This window comes from Ammospiza nelsoni, chromosome 3 (genome assembly GCF_027579445.1).
Source record: "Ammospiza nelsoni isolate bAmmNel1 chromosome 3, bAmmNel1.pri, whole genome shotgun sequence".
In the NCBI taxonomy this organism is placed as follows: domain Eukaryota; kingdom Metazoa; phylum Chordata; class Aves; order Passeriformes; family Passerellidae; genus Ammospiza; species Ammospiza nelsoni.
The window spans coordinates 94,378,709-94,401,998 of record NC_080635.1 but is presented as its reverse complement, the minus strand read 5'-3'; the positions used below and the strand labels follow the sequence as shown (position 1 = coordinate 94,401,998).

Here is a 23,290-nt window from a genome sequence, read left to right as displayed (position 1 = left end):
GCCAGCAAATAAACTCTAAAAAACATTCTAACAGCCTTTCCCACTGCACTAGATGAGAGACAAAACTGGGCTAGGTAGACCCTGTGTCTCGCTTACTGAGGTGTGCATTATGTTTCCAATGTGTGCTTCCCTCCTTGGTGTTACTTGCTACTTGACTTACTAGTTAGAGAGACCCAGGTGAAATGTATTGATTGACAGTCCAAGGAATGATCTGTGGGACATTGGGACCATCTCTTTGGCTCAGTATTGACTTGAAACTGAATGAATTCCCAGAGCATTCAGGCAGTCTACCTGATCTGTTTTCCACAAATAAAATGTAAGTAGCAAGGACAAGCTCATCTTCATGAATATTGGCAGAACAACTTTTAGCCCTGAAAACAAGTGTACAAGTAATTCCTTATGAGGAAAGAGGGTTTCTTAGCATATGAAGAAATGCCAGCAGCACAGGTATGTTTAGTTTGATAGTACTTCAAAAACTCTGGACAGTGTGAAATAGTTAAAAGCTGCAGCATTCTAAATGTCTGAAGACATTTAATAGCAAGGAATAGTGTTCTGAAGGCTACATATATGAATATTTCAATGAGGAAACAAAGAGGAAAACATTTTTTAATAGAACCTCAATTGTTGCAATGTCAACAATTCAGATTGAGAAGGTATTTAATTTCTATTATGACATACAGAGGTTTAAGAACATGATCTGTTGTGCTAATATCGTTCATGTTTGTTCATTACCCAACAATAAATTATTATCAAAGGGTAGAAAAAATCCAGTCTGGCTAGTTCTGAGGTATGGAATACAAACAAACAGATTCCTGAATACTTTGAAAAATGTTAAGGTTGCCCTTTTACACTCCAACTCATGTAGCTTTTATCTTGACATATATCTGCCTTTGGCATGTTTGAAGAAATCTGGTTTTGAAATAATCAAGTTATGCATCTTAGAACTGCCTGCCCTGGTCACAAATGTGCCACATTGCATATTTATTGACAGACAACTTTTCTCTTGAGAGAATTATATTCATATGTGCATGGCTCTCAATGTATTCCTTCACATTATCTGTGTGTCAGATATGAGAATAAAGCATAAATAATATATTAGAGTTGAAGAGGAAATAAAAATATGAAAGCTATTGGAAAAACAACTCCTCTCCAAATGCAAGGTGCATGGGAATACAAGAGGATCATCTCCTTAAATACATTTCTTCATCCAATTTCACCTTAGGTTCTCACACATCAGTGCAGAGCACAACTTTTGATTAAACTTCAATTTAATTTTCTTACAGACCTTAAGGAAATTATATACAAAGCACATATATCAAGTATCACATGCACTCCACAGAACTCATATTTCTTTATTCTCAGATATGAATTATCCAAGTAACCTACATAAGAATTTCACTCTGCTGAGTTGCTGCTTTCATTGTTTCCCAAATCCTTGAGACAAGAAGTTATACAGTCAATCAAGCTTAGAGAGCAAATGAATGTCACAGCTGAAATGAAGAACTGTGCATTTATTTTACATAACTGAAAGATCAAACAGTGAATTATTTCAACAAAAGTCTAGAACTTAGTTAGAACAAAACTCAATAGAACTTAGTTAGAAGTGAATTTAGTTCACTTTATGAACTACACTTATACAGTAGTTTCCACGGATTTAAGTGGAATTTGAAGTGTCCCTCCCTTTAATAGGGGTTTTATGTTGTTGTAAGTCATGACATCTATGTCTAGTCCCAAAATTACGCATGTAATAAAAGTTAGGTTCACTTTTATTGCAGCCAATTCCTTTTAATCGCTTGTTTTCTTCATAATTACAGGGTTTAGCAATCCTGGTTTTGCTTTGGTTTTGTAGGGTTTTTGGGGGGATATTGTTTTGGGGTTTTTTTTATTTTTTTGTTTTGTTTTCTACTCATTCAGCAGAAACGTGATTAAAGACAGCAAAGATATTTTAGTAGATGGGTAATTATCTCTTAAAACCTTCTATGGAATGGCTGTTTGTAGCAACTTAAGGGCACATGCAATTTTCTCCCTTTAAAATATGCACAGCCCAATCTTTCTAGTTCTAATCTTTCTGAGTCCCACATATGGACGTTCAGATTTCTGGCCAGCTGCATGAGGACATAACTTCTACAGACTGATTTGAATTTCAAATTGTATCACTTGAGTCACATCATGCAACTTTTAAATGGCATCTTCATTTGAACCTACTGGTGCTCACATTTGTATGTCACCACCATTTCATATCGGGCGTGGGAACCATGGTAATGTGACCCTCTCATGCTGGAAGCAGATGATCTTCTCTGAAGTAAAAGCCCAGCTGCTGGGAGAAAGGATTTATGTCAGTCCATGGCCCTTCCCTGGTGTGTGCCTGGAGCCACAGGAAGCACAGGTTAAGAGTTCCAAAGCAGATACAATATTGATTACAGCTACCTCGATCTGTTAGAATTATCTACAGCCCTTCAGCTGTAAGGCAGAGCAACCATTGATCCAGGATATGTGATGGGATTTTTCTGAGGAAAGGAAGTTTCATGTAAAGCAAATCTTAGGAAGCCTGTTATAGTTGAAACATATTCATCAGATAAATAAAAATACTTTCTTTGCCTTTTTACCACACCCTGGTCACCTTGTCACTTCTGTACCTATCTATCCATCCATCTAAAAGCATATATGCTTATATATATTTGGTAAATGGATACCTCTATAAATGACCTATTCTATTTATACAGCATTTGCATTAGAAATTCCTTTTACTAGTTGAAAATATTTAATTTTTTCTGAGGAGTGTTTTTTTCTTCTCCAATCTTATTTACACAGTTGCCAGATACAAGGAATTCTGGGCTTCAAGAATCTACATTTTTAATATTAACCTGAAGCCTACATTTTGCACTAGGAAAAATGAATGAATTAATGGTTTAAGCTTGTTAAATTCCGTTGGACATATTTACAATTAGAGCAAACTGACAAAACTCATTTTAAGTGAATGAAATGGTGACAATTTGCATGGCTGAGCAGATGGCACTCCCTCTCCTCGCCTACAAGAGCAGTACAGCATGGTCATTTTGAGGAAAGACATTAGCATAACTTTGAATACTAAACTGGACTGCACAGTCTATAAGAATAAATTTATTAAGCACTACTTATGTGTGCACCTAGCCTAACATGCCAGCGCACGACCATGATAGTGCCACAATATAGCACAGGTCCTTAAAACAGCTTCCATGTTGCTATGCAGTGCAAAGATTGTGGATTTTTTAGTAGGGGACTTCTCAGCACTATTGCCAAGGATCCTGGGAGGGATGAAACTGGCAAATGCAGGTGCCATGGGGGAGAGTCTTGCATTAATCAAAAGTCTTACCTGTGTGTAAGACTGCCAGACCACATGCTATTTTCTCCAGTGTAGATCAGACATATGTCCATATACAGCTAAGAACCTCCAAAAACTCTCCTGTGATTTCATGTCTGGAATACTAAAGTTATTACAAAATACAGATAATTGCTATGCTAACCAATTTCTGTCCAATAACTCAGTAGTCAGAGTGCTGGCACACACAAACTCCTTTCACTTCTGTGTCAGTGTTAAAGCTCACCTTTTTCACCTTGCAAACCAATTGACCAGGCTACAACCAATCTTCAGGTGGGTCAGGTAGAGTATCAGAGCAGAATACTGAGTTTGGTTTGGTTTAGTTTGGCTCAGTTTGATTTGGTTTGAAAGAAGTTCTAGAAGTTCTTACTTACTTCTAGAACTTCTTACTAGTCAAGTAAGACTATCACTAAGACAACACTGCTATTACAGCTCTTCCATCAAAGCAATGATGGATGAGACAGCACAGAATCATAGAAACACTTGGAATCATTGGAAAAGGCCTCTAAGATCATTGAGTCCAGCCCTTCACCCAACACTATCAAGTCCAACACTAAACCATGCCTTGAAGAATCACATTTGCAAGTCATGTGGTATCATACATAAGCCTTCACAGGAAGGTAATTTGATTTCTTATCTGAAAATAGGGCAAATTTCAGTTGTCTCTAACGAAAAATATATGCTACCTGGACCAGGGATACAAAATTGGAGCCCTCATCTTCCTGCCTGTTAATTACTTTTTCACCACATTAAAGCTCCCTGTAGCCTAAAGACTATTTAATTTCACCCAAAGCAGGCCATTTTTGGCAAAGGGTATTGAAACAAATCCCTTCCAGAACATCACTGTGATTACTGGGTGCAATGATCCTTTGGGAAACAGGGTGCAAACTACCTGAATAAAAAAACAAACAACTGTATCCTTTAAGCTCTAAGCAGGTTAGACAGGCAAGGTGCTAGAAGCAATAGCACAACCACTGTGTCTCAAGTGGGCACCTGCCCTTTCCAGTGTTTGAAGTGTTTTAAGTGTGTTAAGTCAGTATGGTCCAGGAAATGTAACTCACTTCATCAAAACTTATGCCTGACCCAGCTGAGTCAACAGAAAAAAATGGACATTGTAACCCATGGTTCAGCTGACACCTCATGCTTGCACAGAAGAACTAATCAAAATGTCTCAGGATTCAATCACAATCACGTAATGCATTCAATTATCTGTATTATGAGGCAGTTAAAAAGGACTGCTCACATGTTGCTTGGTTAAAGTTCTGTGTATAGAACTGTAATCTGTATTTTCTACATCCTAGGACGTCTATATTGTAGCAATTACCTATTTACCTCTTTGCCTTTTTAAAAACTTCATGAATAAAACCTTGTGGAACTACAATAAAAAAGTACTAAATTAAATGAAAACTCTTTATATGTTCTTTAATTCTTCTTTCTTCTCAGGCATCTGTTGCTGTATAGAAGCAAAGTCTTGCAACATTCCTGTTTTGTTACCCTTAGATAAATGATGATATTTAAATGCAGAAAATTACCTGCTATATTGTCACATGAATTTTTAAGTACCATTCTGACTACTTGCTAACATGCTTTTATCGTTTTTCTTACCTAGTGGAGTGAGAATCTTTCAGTACTGATTTCCAGGCAGTGAAATTCTTTGAGGGAAAGGTTTTATCTTTCCTTAGGATATACTGTATAGAAAGAAATGGAATCTGTTGTCATTAATTTTATGTGATGACAAAGCACTATGAAGTATCTATTCATAATTGATGGTATGATGCCTATAAACAGTAGCAATTTTTTTAGTTTCCCTGTTCTCCTCATATCACGTCTGACTTTTTATATTGTTTTTATAGAACAAGGTTTTCATTGCATCAGACACTGAAATGTGATCCTTTTTTCCCTGATGATAATGCTTTGTTTCTCAACAGAAAAAAAAGATGTCATTGCATAACTCACTGAACATCCCGGATCAGATATGTTTAGAATTGCAGATTATGCTCAAAGGGACTGCTGGAGCCATACTGGTTCTATCAGAATTACATAGAAAATAGAGCCATCAAAACCACATTACATTCTGTTTTGAAAACAGCTTGATGCTGAGTAATAAAGTATCATGATGCCATTTTTTAACATATTTTTAATTAAATATAGCACTGAAACACATGGGGGGAAAAGGGTCCAATGAGAAGATTTTGATGCTCCTGCACATGATTTTCACACGCTTTTAAAAACATTCTACCTCTTTCCCTACCTCAGCTAAACAAAATTGCAGCTATGATAGTTGAGACAGGGGATTTCATATGTTTTCAGACACTTCCAGTTCTCAGGCAAAAAAACATGCATTAAAATATAAAGATGTCCTATAAATTCTAATAGCCTGTAGTTCTCCAAATGAAAATTATTTTTCCATGCTTAAATTGTTACTGATACTGTAACCATCCACTAGGCAGGGCATGCCTATTTGACAGTAATGTAATCCACTTTTATCAACTGATTGAAGCCTGTGGTTTTGGGGTTTGGTTTTAGTTCACCACTCAGTTGTTTGAAATCATTCAGCATGTGGATTGGTTAAATACTGAGAACTCATGACCTCTAGTGTGATTAAACACCTCACTGCTTTTATGTTTAATTAATAACAAAAGCAGCTAATAATTTTGTATGACCTTTTGGCACAAAGATATCCTTTGACTGTTCTTGAGATCAAAAGACATATTCACAAAAAGATCAAAATAATTTATGTGGAACTAGTAGAATCAGCTTCCTTCACAAACTACAAACTGCTTATTTCAAACTGAAGCTTCATTTGTCTGTTGTCTCATTTGAGTTTACATACAGTGCTAATCACCCCATGTTTGGATAGCTTGTTTTTTATTTTTCAGATATACTATTAATTTGCAGCATACACCAATACATATGCACATTCACATTGATCATTTATGAAAAAGTAATGTTAGATTATGCTGCTTGGATGTCACAAAGAAACTCTTCACTGAAAAGTTGGTCAGGCATTGGAATGGGGTGCCTAGGAGGGGATGGAGTCACTGTCCCTGGCGGTGTTCAGGAAATAACTGGATGTGGCACTCAGTGCCATGGTCTAATTAACAGTCAAAGATTGGATTTGATGATCCTGAAGGTCTTTTCCAGCCTTAATGATTCCATGATTCTATGTAATCACTGAGAATACTCACTGAATAAACTTAATGCAAGTTTTACACATTAATTTTTAGAAGTGTTCTTCAATAGAACAGGAACACACATCTCAGTGATTCTGCAGTTGATTTCACCCAGATTTTGCTGCTTTCAGATTAATAAAAAAGTTGTTACAGACGGTCTGTTAATGGTGGGGGTGCAGCAGCATTTTTCCACCTTGAAAATATCAAGATTCTTCAACTTATTTTGAAAGCAAACTTAAAAATTGTAGTAGGTTGTACTTTGGTTGGTATTCTGAAGTGGCGCACAGTAACTCTGCAGGTTACTTAAACTTGCAAATTTAAGAAACATTCCTTCTAACTACTAGCTCCAAGTTAAAAAAATATAAAAATGGGAACTGTGCATCTAAAACTGAATTTCTACAGCTCTTTTTCTTTAATTAATATAGTTTAAGTACAAAACAATAAAGTGAAAAACAACTCTCCAGGCAGGTGCCTAATGGTAGAAGGCCTCAGGATTTTTAGGTGCCACTCAATAAGCCTATAATTGCAAGCAGAACTGCTACTCTCAGAAAAAGTAAAGCCAGTTTCTTTTTTAGAACAGTAATAATCTTGTCTCTGCCGAATTCTACTTTTTAGATTCAGCTCTCAGCATACAGCTGACAGGTTTGCAGGTAAAAGCACTGATGTCTCTGAATCTTTTATTTCCGTCTCAGCTGAAAAGATTAAATGAAAACATGGGTGTTCCAATCTATATAATGAGTGTCCAGTTTGCAAAGCATCCGCATCACTTACATGCACAAAAGATGCACAGAAAATGACAGGGTAGCTGCTGATATGTCAGTTACAGAAGACTGGAGAATGTTTTGTTATTTTTTTTCCCCTTGAGTTTCACTGAGAAGTTACGTAGTGCTGTCAGAATGAAAATGCTCTCCAACTTTTTCCATCTAATTCATTTTTCTAATTTGAAGTCTAAAATGAAAGTTCCAGTGTGTTAACAGTTCTCTGTAGTTCAGAAGGTAAATCCTTCAAAATCTTAAAAAAAAAGAAAATGCGTATTTGCTCAGAAATTTTCCACTATGTACATTGATAAAAAAGAAGTTTTTTGCAGAAAGAGCATTATTAAAATAATGCTTCTTAGATTATCCAAGAAATGGGGATGAGGTTACAAAAGTGTGTATTGTTTGTCACATCTAAATACTTACGCATTCAGAAAGATTGACTATCCTCTACTTAAAAACTTGATGTATTGTGATGAGCCTAACTGCATCTAATGCACCTGACTTCATTATTCATTTTTTATCTCTCCTGTCTTCCCTTCTCAGCCGCCTCAACAAAGTATTAGTAAAAATTTCTTTGGGCTGTCAAGCGTTAGAACAGGCTGTCCAGGGAAGTGGTGGAGTCACTCTCTGAGAAAAGTATTTAGAAGTTGTGTAGATGTGGCACTGAAGGACACGATTGAGTCGTGGACTTGAAGTGCTGAGTTAATAGTTGGAATCAATGATCTTAAAGGTCTTCTCCAGCCAAAATGATTCTGATTCTATGCCTCTATAGATTCCATTTCTGGCCAAGAAGGCTTATCACAGCCTTTCCAGCACAGTTTGTGTAGAGAACATAATATTTCATACAAAGATAATTTCTTAACTGGTGAGCTTGGCTCATGGGAGTTTCTGCTAAAAGGCACCTTCTATTTCCAATGCATGGTTAAAGAAGTTTCATAATCCCATTTCCTCTTACGATATTGTGCTGGTTTTGGCCGGGATAGAGTTAATTTTCTTCAGAGTGGCTAGCATGGGGCTATGCTTTAGGTAAGAAAAGTTTAAAGAGGCATAAGTTAATCAGCAAAACACTCTGACAGACCTTAATGGAATTTATAGAAATAAGAAGTGTAAAAAAGTGTCAAAAAGTGTAAGAAAGTGGGGGTGGTTTCGGTGGCCCAGGCGATGGGTGAGCTCTGCCACCCGGACCCCCAGCAGGCCCAGCGTGCGGCTGGACTCCAGGGCCGGGACAGGCAGGCCACGCTCCCTAAAACCCTGCCCACAGCTCCGCTCCCGTCCTTCCCTGGCGGAGGGACCAGGGGCCTTCAGATGTGTCCTGCGACGTTCCACGGCTTCCCCCCTCCTGCACCTTCCCGACTGAGGCGGCCTTTGCAGCCGGCCGGCCTTCGCGCTTCCCTCTCTTCCCAGCCCCCGCAGCGGGAAGCGAGGCCCGCGCGTCCGCGGGCTCTGCCGGCTCCCGCAGGGAACAGCCGCTTCGGTCCAGATAACCGCGGGTGGGAGCGAAGGAGCTGCCAGCCCTGCGCCCCGGGGCCGGGGCTGTGCCTGACCGCAGCGGGGCCGGGGAGGTGGCGGTCGGGCCCGGGCCATGGAGCCGGGGCGCGGCCCCCGCTGCGCCGCTGCAGGTGGGTGCGAGCCGGGGCCATCGCGGCTTCCGGGGAGGCTCTGAGGGAGGCTCCGAGAGGGCTCCGGGAGATGTCCCCAGCCCGCGGCGTCCCTGGCCTTTGGGGACATCCCTCATGGGCAAAGGCTGCCTCGGGCAGCCCCCAGGTTCTCCTGCTTCCCCTGGAACCACCACCTGGTTCCCCTGGGACACCTGCCTTGTCTCCGTGCAGGAGGCCTTACCTGGAGAGCCTCAGGTCATCAGAGTGGTTTCCTGAATGTGAAAAACGCCAATCACTTGCTTTTAAAATTTTAAAAGTTTAATAGTAATAAAATGGTTATAAAAACAGTAATACAATTAGAGTAATAATAATTTGGACAATTTGAATTAGGACAATATGAGACAACAAATCCAAAGAGTTACGGACGTCCGGGTACCTTTTTCTGGGCAGCACGAGCCCGAAAAAGGACCCCGTTAACAAAGGATTAACCCTTTAAAGCCTTTTGCATAGTCATACACTTCATACATGATACATAAATTCCATTCAAATACAGGATTCTGTCTGGTCATCGTCAGCTTCTTCCTCCGAATTCTAACAGCACCTTCGAGGCGGGAAGAAGTTCATTTCTTCTGATAAGAGGGCCATAAATTCTTTTACTCTGAAAGATTTAGGTGTCCTGTGGCTGATGTCTTGCTTCGAGTCCTTTCTTTAAAAAAAGTATCCTACATAGCATCGTTTCTATTTTAACAATTTTTATAAACTAAAACTATATTTAACACACTACTTAAGAGATTTAATACAGCATTACTTTCTAAAACAACACATATAATATTCATTTTAATATTTGCAAAAAGCCAATCATAAAATACATGCATTTTTCACACTGAGGAAAGGTTGAGTTTATTTGGGAGGAAATGGGAGCCTTCTCATGAAAGCTTCACTGCTTTGCTTATTAATAATAAAGGAATCACCTATTGATTACTTGTCTCTATTAGTCACAAATCTGGAGTTTTCTCCTGTCCATTTCACCTGAGTCACAAGGAAAAATCATTATTGTGAAGTTTTGTTGGATAGATGCTGGGATTCAATTAATGTTGTTAGCGCTCCTGTTAAAAAAAATGGTTGTGTGAATATGCAGATATAATAGAGTATCAAAGAATTATCAGTTACCAATATTTTTCCCTGATTATTTCCAGTGTTATTGAATTGAAATGATAGTTTCTGATCACTGTGACCTTAGGAATCCAGAAATCATAGGGCTTAGTCACTTGCATTTTTCTCATTGACTGATGGAAGAAAGTAATGATTAATTTTGTATTATCGCAGAATGGCCTGGAATTAAAGGTCCTTAAAGATCCTCTGGTTCCAACTCTTCTGCCATGAGCAGGGTCATCTTCCACTAGACCAGGCTGCTCAAAATCCCATCCATCCTGGTCTTAAACAGTTCCAGGGATGGCGTTTAACCCCAGCTGGCAACTAAGTACCACACAGGCTTTTGTTCAGTCCCCCCATCCCAGCGGGGATAATCATAAAAAAAAGGTAAATCTAATGGGTTGAGATAATAATAATCAAATAATTTAAATAAAATATTATAATTGTGATACTAAGTATGCTAATGACATGATTAATAGGATGAATTGTCAAAAGGAAAGGAAGAGAGAGTAAAAGAACCCAAGAGAAACAAGTGATGAACATGGTTGCTCAGCTCCTGATAACCAATGCTCAGCCCATTTCTGAGCAGAGATCCCAGTATTCCTTTGGCTAGTTTGGGTCACCTGTCCTGGCCTTGCTCACATCCATAAATTAATATTTAGTCACTACATATTTAAATGTTGTTATAGTTACATTAGTGTCTACGGTATATGCAAGGATTCATTATTTATTGTATGCTGTATGCTTTTTAGACTACTGGATTCCTAGCAGTATTCCCTCTTTTCCTTGTCCTCTGTAACAAACATTTCCTTTCTTCTGAACAATCTCATCTTTCTTTCTGCCAATATGAAATTTCTGTAAGAAACCCAAAACCAAGGGTTTTAAAATACAATGGGTGCATTCTGGAAGGTTACCTGAATGAATCACTATCACTGAAAGATACTGATCTTGTAGATTTAAAAACTTGTGGAAACTGAACTGTTCAGGTTAAGGCTGGAAGTGTGAAACTGAAAAGGAAATTATGGTGATATTTTAGTCACTATATTTTAACATGGGAAGAGGAGATATGCAAACTAGTCTTCGTATAAAACTCCAAACTCTTGATTATTGCCTTTTTTTGAACTCTGCTTTGAAACTCTGCATTCAAAAGCTAATACAGTCATTGCAGTAGGTAAAAATGGGGAGATAAAGGCTGCTTTCTTGCTGGAACTTGGCAGTACATAAAGGCTGGGGATGTTTTCCACAGTCCCTAATGCCAACTGTAAATTTACTCTTTATATAATTATAATTAGCATTTATGAAACTTTGTAAAAGAATAAGGGTCTGAACTTCATGGTTTCATAAATTTCATCTCATAAAGCTATAATGAAAAGTACATCCTCAGTTCCCATACTAAATGGATTTACACCCAGCTGATGAAGTGAGCACAGTTCTGTTTTGGTAGCAGAAGAAATCTGTGCTGACATAAGAATAGATAAATTTGCACCACTGAGTTATACTTTAATTTCTGAACAGCAGGTTTTATAGAATAAATTCCCTATTCTGGAAACATATTCGTGTCTTTAGTAGTCAGAATAGTAAAGAAGAAAGATGGTAGTGGTACTGTGTGCCAGATTCACTATATATTGTTGTGAATGACACATAAAAAAATTTTCCTCCTGTTGGAGGAGGAAAAGGAGTGCAAAAGGAAGAAGTCTCAGCTTGTAAGGGGAATATATACACAATTTTAAACTGCCATAAAACTCAGGTTTAAATTACTGTTTCCAGATGATCTTGTTGAAGAGTGAGGCCCAGAAACTTTGAGGAGCCAAACCAATTTTTTATGCTCATATAATTCCAAACATACTTGTAGTTTCTCATGTCTTTAATTTGCACCTGCCTGCTATTTGTACATTGTAATATGTTTGCAAAGTTATTCTCACAAACTTTTTTCCATGACTTCTGGGTTTTTTTCTAGAAAGCTTTTTTTTCCCCCCCAGAGGTATCAAAAAGATCTGGAATTACAAACTTCTTTTAAAGGGTGATGCTCTGAGCCTTGCAAAATTTCTCTTGTTAGCTAGGTACATTAAATAAGTATTTGAAGGTCTCAGCTTTAGCTGCCTGTGGTGCACCAGCTCATCTCAGTGCAGCTGGCTGTCCACAGTACACGTGTGTGCATCTGATGTAGTCATCTTAACACTCTTTGTAGTCCGTGGGGGGAAACAAATGTTTCTGGGTCATGACTTTACCACAAAATGTACAAATGACTTGGCTTATTTTTAACATTAGAAGTCTCTGTTTCTGCCCATTGATGATAAAAGAAGTCCAGACAGCTAGCTCAGTTGTGGCTACCTCAACTGTAGGTTTCTGTAGTTAAGAGGAGATAAATCCTACGTCAGAAACGTTACTGAAATCCTGAGGGATTATGTTTGCTTATGTTCTTAAATTCTCTGAAATGGTTATAATTGGGGAACATTAGTAAGTTCTAAAATGTTTTTTTCAACTCATTCATGTTACTTGGATTTGGAGGATTTGTAACATTTGATTTCAGAAGCTAAAATTATTTAAAAGTTAGAGTTTGAAGAAATAAATCATGCTACATCTAAGTTTCCTTGTGCTTTTGACATAAATTATTTTAAACATTTATTATTTTCAGTATTGTTTTACCATTTTGAGTTCACTTGAAAAAAATATGCTGCAGTTGTTGTTAGGCTTGCTGTAGGAAGAGCAATTTCTTCCCTCACTATGTCCACATTACATGTCTTCGTATATTTGAGCATAGGTTGTTTAAAGATGACACCATGGAGTAGCCTTGGTTTAATAAACATTTTTACAATAAACACTGTGTAATTGGAGGCATACTTCAGTTCATCTTGATTGTGTAGCTGTCCCATTATCATTGTTTATAATATACACAAATGTCATTTTGTTAGGCATACCAATTTAATCAAGTTTATTTTATTGTTGCTTAAAGTTGTGGCCGTATGTCTCTGAGCTCAGCCCAGTTCCACTACAGCAATTGCAGCATTTTGTGCTCCATCATAATGAGTCAATATCTTGGTTTCTATTGTATAAAGCAGATGAGGTTACAAAGGTATGGGTGATTTTTTCACCTTTATTTACACTGTGTAATTGACAGACTAGTTAAAGTAAAATCATGCTGAAAAACCAGTTTTTCCTTAACTGTTTGTACCTTTAAGGACAGACCATACTCTTAAACTTAGATGGAAAAGCTTTTTTTTTTTTTTTTTTTTATGTTTAGGGCTGTCTGAAGATTCTTTGCTGTATAGTAGTGGTAAACAGCAATTTGTTTCTGTCCTGAGAAATCCTCTTATCTTTAAATAAAAATTTCACATGTGGAGAAAACCGAGCTCTGGAATGGCCTGGAAGTTATATGAATTACAGTCTATTTTGTATCTTATGCTATTAATTTTTGAAATAATTTTTTAAATTCATATGATAGTGGTCTGAATAACAAATTAGTGTCTTGACGTAATCAATAAGGTTTTGTCTATGACATTTGCAGCAGTTTCCTCCATTATTAGCCATGAATTTCATGGCCAAATTTGCAAATCACACCTGAGGTCTGTAATTCTTTGACAGTGCTGATGATTACTCCAGTGTTGAATTATTCCAAGTGAATTTAGGTTTGAGGTTTGGTTCGAGGTACACTATAATTTTAAATCATAGCATAACTCAGCTAGCTTCCCCCCATTTCTCTCTGATTTACCCATTTCCAAGGTCAGTAAGAACTGACCTATGTGCCTCTTGGAAAAGTAAAGTATATAAAGTTCACTTTCTTTACCCATAAACATCCCTGAAAGATTTCTTAAAACCTCTACAGGTGAGGATTCACCCTCTTCTGCAAATGGCCAATTCTTGGAGTCATTAACCCTTAGCATTTCAATCTCTCCACATGAGCTGCTGCAGCAAATGCTCCTGCAAAACTGCACAGGCAGATTGGTGGATTAGGGTAGTGCTTAGGAATCAGATTTATCCTGGTTCTTTCTGTTATCCTGTTTCCTGCTTATATCAGAGGTCTTCAATGGATCTTGCACCACATGTCAGTTCCCCCTGGTTATGTTACACAGAGCTGTGTGGGACGGTTCATCACTTCTTTTGTAATTATTTCAGCAGGTGAATAATTGCTCAGCAGCCTTGCATGGCTAGGATCTCAGCAGGTCTGTGGGTTCTCAGTACCCTCTCTCTGCATGAGAGCTGGAAGTGTGGAATGTCATTCTTGTGTTGCAAATCTGTAGACTTAGCCCTGTTTTACAGTGTTGTTAATCCATTGTGTCCTCTGAGTGGTCTTCCAGTGTCAGTTTGTGGATTAAAGGGTTTGCATAGGGAACCTGTCACCAGGAGGTATCTGTTGTTAGGGTGCTGAGCCCTGCTTCCAGCAGAGTTTGCAAGGGATTACTGGTTCTCTCCTTAACACTGAGGTATCACAGGAATGGAGCTTTGGATAATTCTTGAACCTTTCTCTTTATGTCAGAGGTATTTTGGCATTAGCACCTGGAATTAGACGGAGACTCCGTTCTGCTCTTGGTCAGGTACTGTTCTCAGTCAAGGAAACTCTTTGGTCTAACCAGTGGTTAACTCTTTTCTGCCTAACCAGTGGTGTAATTTCTGTGCTGATAGGAGCAAAAACATTATTGATAAAACTCTGTAGCTGCCAATATGCTTTCAGTGGAATTTATTTGGTGGTTCAGCACTTCCTGAGAGCAACAGATTGCTGTGCAATTTTTGCTAATGCACAGTTGGCCCACATCACCATATTTCTAATAGTGTCATCCGGTGTGGTTTTTTCTAGAAGACTTACATAGCAGTTTCTGAGAGAGCAGTTGTTCCTTTAGGGGAATGGTGAAAAACCTCAGTCAACTCTTAGAACTTCTGCTTTTTGATAAACAAACTTCTCTTTTCCTAATGAGAAAAGAAATAAAGAGACATAGTGTCAGTAACAGAAAGCAAGTGAAAGAGCTGTTTATTCTCCATAAAATCTTTAATAAATCCATTCTTTCTTGAAATACATCCAGGAATATTGCTATTTGTCATTAATTATCTGCTTTTAAACTAGAGATTTTGTGATCCAACAGAATGAATTCTCCAAAAACTATGTGAGTTGTTCCTAAGAAGAACCAGCTGTGTTCTGTGATCTGTCCTGCTGGTGGGGTTTTTTTCTAACAACATCTTTACAAGTAATTTTTCCAGAAAAGTAGTGACTTTTTTCCTCCAAAGTAAGAATATCTCCCTAAGGCACTCCTACTGCAGAAGTGACTCTGTATAAGATGTTAAAGAGGAAAAGGCCTCCCTCAAACTCCAAATTAATTCATTAATTAAATGTATGTCTTAAGTGTTAAGGTGGAATGCTATTTAAGATTCTCAAAGCCAAATCAGGTAATGGTTTATATGGTTTATCTGACTTACTAGGGATACATCTACTTTAGAAAAAATCTTTTTGGAATGTTGCAGTTGAAAGATCCTTTTACTTATCTCCATTGTACCATTACCTTGTGCACTAAGGTTTTTGTTATGCTTGAAACACAGTAGTCACTTTCCAGATAAAATGAAAAAGTGACTCTCTTTATTTTGGTAATGGGTGGCCAAAAAATGCTACCACAGTAGCATTTCATACTGGTAGCATAGTGGTAATATGTCAGTGGTCAGACAGCAAACTTTGTATTTTTTTTTTGTATTTTCTTTGTATTTTCTTTGTAACAGTATGTCCTGTAAGGAGAAATAGAATGCAATAAATAATGTATTGGTGGTGACTCTGATGATAAAAGGCACCTGAGCATTCATGAAATGCTGGCACAAATACCACTTCCCAGTCCATACTGGAATGTTGGTCATTTTGCAACTTCTGTAAATGTAATTTAAAGGACAAAACTTATTTTGGCAAAGCATGTTATGAAGCAGAAAGTAAATATGTGTTTGTCCTTAAAAGGAAGATGAATCAGAAAGCTTTGGCAGAGTGGTCTCTGGAAGTGCCAAAATGTTAAAGGGGCAGTGTAAGACATTTTTCTGCCTGCCCTAAATTATCATTCTGCTCTGTACAGGGACTTTGTAAGAATGGAGCTTGACAGACCCCGTTTGAATAAAATCTGGGTGAAATTTCTATTGATGAGGTAATCTGGGAAGCACCTTTCAGATTCAAAGCTAAATATTTTAGAAACCTTACTTTTGCTATTTAATCTTCTTTCAGTGTGGTTCCACATATTTCATTTTATTCACAGCTTTGAAGGCAGTTCATTTACTTGCATGCTTTTGTATTTGTAAACATTTCCTTTCATGTATAGGGCAAGCAAAAGTCTTACACCAGCTTGCTGTCCCAGAGGTGCTAATCCTTTGAGTTTGAGAGAATCACCTTCTGCTTTTCACTGAAATTCTAGATATGAATTGAAAAGTTGTATGAAAAAGATTTTCTTTTTCAGAAATTTTGCAAAAGCACCATTTAATGTATAACTGCTTTAAGTAAAGGATATATATAGTATAGTTCAGTCTCTAAAGGCTTACTATTTAATTAAAGAATGCACAGGTGGCTTAGATTAGGTGATTTTGCCCTGACAAATGACAGAAATGGAATATTTCAAGTGGAGAAGAGTAGCTTAAAATATAGCAGTAGGTAAATCGATCCCAAGGAATGTTTGCACTCTTGTCCTTTGTGCTCTGTACGATGTAAAGTCTTAACTGGCTGCTGTGTTTGAATGGACAGAGTGCAAGGAGTACCCAGGAGTTCTTTGTGCATTTCAGAAGTATTTGAAAGGTGAAAGAAATACATAAAAAACAGTGCCTTCTGTAAGTGTCCCTGATGGATAAATGAATATTCAATGATTTATGACTTACTATCTAAAGTCAAGTACAACCAGGGGAAGAAATCAGCTTAGCGATAGCAGATGATCTGGTGAAAGGATGACCTAAAATACCTTTTTCAAACCTTTACTGTGACTATTTCAGAGCTGTTCAACACAAGTTATTAATGCTTAACCTGCAACTTTGGTGGATAACAAGAAAAAAACAGCATTGTGAAAAAATTGTAGATGTCAAGGTCACGGCAAAAGCGTAGGAAGTGATTTTTTTTTTCTGGAATTATTATTTTGGGAGTGATATTTTTTGAGGAAAAGAATACATCAAACAACTGAATGAAATGGTGTGGAATTAGGGGAAAAAAAGTAACTTTGCTAATTAGATAAGCTGGTTGATATTAGTTGGTTGTAATTTAATTTTTTCCTTCTCTGCTCCTAGGCCCTGTGCTGTTGCACATCTATTTAAATATTTTATTTCTCTGACTCTTTTAATGCCTTTTGCCCCATTCTCACTGTTTGTAACAAAGCTTATGAAATTGTTCACTTACCTTACTAGCCACTTGCATCCCTTTGATGCTGTCTGCTTAGCCTTCTGCAGGCTTGAGGCTTAATATAGACTTAAAACTACAAGGGCACCAATTCCGGGTGTCCAAAACCAGACACAACCTCAAAGTTTTATGTTTTGAGCACTGAGACCTTCTGGTACACCTTCAAGAAATTACATGTATTTTATTTAAGTATAAATAACCCCAAATGAATTCTTCTGTCATGTCAGAATTCTTTTGAGGGGGAGGGAGTATCAGGGTGAGTTTTTTGGGGTTAGTATTTTTACTTTCTTCATCCTTGCTTTAGTGGACATAACATTTGCATTAAAATTATGCTAGGATAAGCCTATTTGAAGTGCTTACTATTTCCACAGTTATTCTCAGACACTGGCTGAATTTTATTTTTATAGCTGACTGCAGCTCATGTATGTTCTGTTCTCACATTGTGCACAGATGCTTGTATTTCTGTTCTTGATGATTTAGGAATGCACTAGAAATTAAAGAATTGGCCTCACTGTTGAACAGTCTTCAAAGCCAAGAAAATATTTTGTGTCATTTCCTTAATGGAGTCATAGTGAAGTAACCTTTTTTTTTCTGTTTTTCTAATGCAATAGAAATCAAAGGCGGAAGAGAAAATCAGATTTCGTATTTGAAAATATCAAAACTAGCATTGGCTTTTGCAATTATCCACTCAAAACCATCAGGGAAGAGTTCCAAAGAATACACAGAGTACCTTGCCAGAACTGTATCTGAACAAGATTTTGGATGGAAATGGAAAGTGGAAGTGCTGGAAGCTGAAGTTCTTCGATTACAACAGGAACTTCTTTTGAACAGGATCTCTCCAAGATTCTGCTTGGAAAATAGTAAGTTCCTCAAATAATTTCTGGCTATGTTGCAATAGCAAGGAACCAAACAGCTTTCATCTTGCCTGTACCATTTCTTGTACCTAGATGTGAGAGTCTTCAGTGTTGTACGGTTTTTTATTTTTCCCAAAGTTTTGACATAGTGGAACACTTAATTTATTTGTAGGGATTGTGCTTGAGAATTTGATGCTCATGCAGAATTTATATATTTAACCTTCAGAATCAATGTGTATTATACAAAATAATTGCAGACAAAAATTTTCAATACACAATGTTACTCTATAACCTTGGAAACACTAGTTTGTAATAACTAGTTTGTATTTACATTTGGAACATGTCTTAAAGACATATTGCATATTTTTTAACCACCCTACAGATTTTTAAATCAGAATTTAAGCCTAAAGTGTTGGAAGTGCTAATCTTTAATATGTGTAACAGGAGCGTAGGGCAGGCTATGTCTGTTGTTTCTGAAAGTGTATTGAGATTGTGGATATGGTGAATGTTTTTTATGGCATATGATAAAATATTGTGAGTCTGATATTATTGGATTCAGGAAAGCATTTAGTCAAAGAAGAGTAAAAAAAAAATGTTCTCAAACAGCACTGTTTCTCTGACTTTTGATGTGTAGTAAGTCATGCTCAGTTCAGGATATTGGTGGCACTGTGTGAGCTTGGAAATCAGGCAGTGGAGGATTTCTGCAGGCTCTGGGAAGATACTTTCCTGGGAGATGAGGTCAAAACGCTCTGGGCTGAAGGAGAGAGAAAGTTCACTGCTGAGGGCATCTCTAAAATCAAAATGTATAGCTAATTGCTTTATGACTTGAGATTTTTAAAAGGTTCCCTGGTGGAAAACTTGATGAGGCTTTACCATACTGCTTTTGTACTGAAACAGTAGCTTCTTTATTGCCATCCCTAAAGAGTTCTAATTTGTAATGTTGACTGATGGAGAGATCATTAGACTTCAGCTAGAAGCTCTAATGGTTTATGTATTTAATTAGTATAATAGACCTTTCTCTACAGAGAAGTGATTTAATGACTATTCTTACTTTTTTATTGTCTGTGTGTCTATCTTCTGCAACCTGTTGCAAACATGACATTTAAGACTAAAAGTAATTTTTAAATTCAGTTTCCAACAGGTGTCTTACATTTTGAAGAACTGGCTGTGTATTGTCAGGAGAAATTTATAAACATCTAGTGTCTGGAGAGGCTATTCTAATTTTAGATTAAGCAGAACACAGAAAACACTACCAATTAGCAAAACATAGCAAACAAGATCAATTCACTTGCAACTTCTGTGTTCTAAGTCTAATTTTTTGAAAGATTCTCTAACCTCTAAATTTTAATTTTGAGATAGGCAGAGAAAACTGTCCCTGGCAGATAACACCTCTTGCAAAGGATATTAATTTTCATTACCCTAGTGACACTGAAGTTTGTTCACAGACTTAAAATGTGATAATCTTTTCTAATTTTAGATGTCGTACACCTGCACTGTTTCTGCTGAGTGTGCATTCATGATTACAGTTCCACTGGAGACAAATGCTCAGTCTTGTTTTTGAGTAAAGAAAGATTGTTACTGGTACCTGGTGCAATATCTCTTGGTGAGATCTATGCTCTTTTTGGGAGGGCGAGTTGATGATTTATGTTAGCAGTAGGGCATCTGTGGTTGACATGTATGGGAAGGTGGTCATAGAAACAAGGCCTACCTGAAATAGAAGCCACTACACCACTGGCATCTGCCCCAAGATAAAAAAAAACACCTTTCTTGTGTGTTGTGTGCCAGTTTTGAGATTTGTCAAGCCTGTGGTGAATAGAAGCTAAAGGGTAGCTACTGCTGAGATACAAAGTCACAAGGATGTTAAATCTAAGAGGAAAAGTGGTAATAAGTGGTGTTTCATCCTTTCAAGTGAAACTACTATAGACCCATCAAGCCATCTTTATGGTTTCCCAGGTTTACCACCTAATATCACACCAGAAGTTGCTCCTAGGGCTGAGGATGATTGCTAGGACTGCTCTTAGCACCAAGTAATCTGCAGACATGGATCCTTTTCCTCCTCCACTCATTTCTCTAGCCTCATTTCTGGAGCTGGTGTTCTGCTTTAAAGAATGCAGCCTCATAAAAATATTTCAAAACCTCAGCCTTTCTATGGCTTTCTTCTGTTTTGATTAATGACTTTAGATACAGGAATAGTTGGGTTTCACAAAATCCACCACCAGAAAATCTCATGCAGGGAGGATAAGACTGTGTATGTTCCTGCTGGTGCCTCTTGAGAACTGAAGAGTTTGAGTCCTTCTGACAAGGTTCACTTTGCAGCTGTATGTTCTCTGCTTTGCATCCCAGATGTGAGAGCTTTCCTCTCCCACCTGCTGTTTGTAATAATAGTAGTAGGTCTTTCAGAGACTTCAGGAATGATTAGAAACTGTCCATGGAGTTTTATTTCCCTTATGTGAGAAATTTGTGAGCTGTTTTCCCCCTTCACATACAGTTGAACACAGTACAGATTTGCTAATACATGAAGGATAAAGAACAGAGAGTCCATTTTTAAAAGAAATTATGCCTAAATTTCTTTGTTCCACCTGAAAAGTTCTTTGTTCTTAGAGACACTAAAAAAGTTGTGGGTTCCTAACTTAGGGGGAGAAGCATGCAGGTAAACTACTTGGTGGTATGAGTTCTTACAGATTAATGTGTTTTTTGTGCAAGAGTTGAGTATTCACTGACTGTGCTGTGTCTGACAGGTTCTTATTTGACTTACTGTTCCGTTATCTTTCTGAATACAAGACTCTCTTCCTTGGTGGTGCTTTTGGCTGTATGTCAATCATATGTGGAGAAGGAGAAGCAAATATTTTTGCAATTATCTGTTATTTTTCACCTTGACAGTATTGTCCTGACAGCTAAGTCCGTGGGTAGAAAAAAAAAGTCAAATCTCATGTTAAATCAAAGTTTCATGCCTTTCTTTGATTTAGATTACAATTTCACAGAAAGGAAGATAGAAACTTCTTGATGTAATTTCAAGAATAAGCATTTAAAGTATTTGAGCATTCTGTTGTCACTTTGCTTCAGAGCAACAAGAAAAGATAAAGGTTCTTACAAAGCATTGATGAATTGATAGGTTCATGGATTGAAGCACCTGTCCTCTAAGACAAATTCCTTCACTCTTATCAGTTCATAAAATCAATGATCATATTGTTTCTTGGCAGGCTGTGTTAAAGAGCTCTGAGAAGCCTGCAGCTGTTACTCCAGCCCAAGAAGCCATAAATGCAGTATTCTACCCTTTTTTTGCCAAGCATGTATTTTAGGAATGACAATTTAGAGGATAGATGTTTATTACCTTGGTTGCTTCCAGCTGATACTCTTGAAGGTTCCAAATCGATTATCCAGGGTTTATGTTTAACAAAACTTGTCTCAAGTATGTGTTCCCTCTTCCTTAGCTTCACCTTCAAACTTGATTCAAGTTAGTCCCTTCTAATGCAGTGGGTAGGAATTTACTGAACTGCTTGCCCCTCTAATTGAAATTAAAACCAGATTCTCTCCACCCTCTACCTTTTCAGAATTGGATTACTCTTCCTTTTATAGGTCATTTACAGTGGAATGTGTTCTGCCATGCCCTGGAATTCCCTCCTGTTTTTAGCCTCCACAGTAGCACACAAGCCAGTCACCCCACCACAGTGTATCTGTGCTTAGGGAAATGCTGACCTCTGGGTCACACTGTGATTAACCTGAATGTCTGATTTTTAACTCTATCCTGGGGCTGTTTCACCTTTCAGGATACTGTCCTCTAAGTGTCAAAGAAGCAACTTCTGTCTCTTTTGGGAATAATACCCAGAGAAAACAAGAATTTTTATCTCCTGCTTCACTCCTTACCTTGATGTGTTTCTTGAGGCATTTAGTTGTACATGTGGAAAAAGGGAACAACTTCCTTTGTACTTTAGTATGAATGAAGACACTTCAGTCTCATTTCTTCTCACTGGGAGCTTTATAGAACTGGAACTAGCCAGTTCAACAGCTGAAGTAAAACTGATTATAAGCATTACATAGCTACAGTTTACCAGCTGCCTTGCTTTGGGCCACAGAATTCAGCCTTCTCTTCCCTTTCCACTTCCCTGTAAATAATGGCTTGGTAATTTCTTGCTCAAGAGAGGCAGAAACTCTGGGTGCTCGTGTTACACGCCAGGATTTCCCTGGTAAGCAAAGACAGGATCAGGTACATCCTGCTTTAATGATGTCAAGAAAAATGATGGCCAGTCCAAATATTTTCTGAATAATTGGATTTCAAACTTCTGAAAGGGCAAAGCTCTCCATCATGACTTAAATAATATAGCTTATGATGTTTTCTCTGCCTCCTTACACTAAAAGGAGTGGTGAGAGAACATAATTGATAATCGATTTTTTAAGCTCATTTTCATAGAGAAACCAATCAGATGAATTCAGAAAGGTCAGACCAAAACCTGAAGGTTTCCTCAGTGGGTATGTTATCTGCAGCCTCATAAAGGAGTCTTCCTTGCTATGGAGTTAACAGCAGTCTGTGTCTGACTGAATAGTAATGATACAAACACGTTAGTCTATTAGGGGAAATTATTTCCCTCCCCAGAAGACATGAAATAGTGTGAAATGTTCACATATGTTGTAAATAGCACTTAGCAACAATTTTAGTTCCTATGACATGGTACTAAGGTCGAGGACTACAGACTAGAATTTCCAAGCCATCATGGTGTGTTTAAGGAAAAGCTACTTTTTCATGTTGGCGTGTTTAAATGTGCTGCTGTTACAGATTGCTGTGTCCTGTCATCGCTTTCCTCTGCTGGTATTTGGAAGGAGTACAAAAGCACAGCAATTGCAGAGGAGCTGTCAGCCTCTGAGGGGTATCGTTTACTTCTTGCTTTTTCTATCTTCCTTTTTCTAAGGTCAGAGTATTCTCCATTGGGCAGCACTCAACTCTTAATTTGATGTTGCCATGGAAAACAGTTCTGATTATTTTTTCAGGTGCTTAGGGATCTGATGTTTCTGCATAAAGACATTCTACCTCCCTATTTCTTCCTTCCCCATCCCCCCAGATAAAAATAG

At 37.7% G+C, this 23,290-nt stretch overlaps 1 protein-coding gene across 1 annotated transcript in view; it reads left to right on the top strand.

Moving 5' to 3' along the window:
- Positions 1 to 23,290, top strand: part of MEI4 (meiotic double-stranded break formation protein 4) — a 134,359-nt gene that overhangs the window by 57,340 nt on the left and 53,729 nt on the right. The window contains exon 3 of the mRNA XM_059468746.1: positions 17,984 to 18,232. Within this exon, the coding sequence (XP_059324729.1) occupies positions 17,984 to 18,232 (249 nt within the window). The remainder of the gene's footprint in view (positions 1 to 17,983; positions 18,233 to 23,290) is intronic.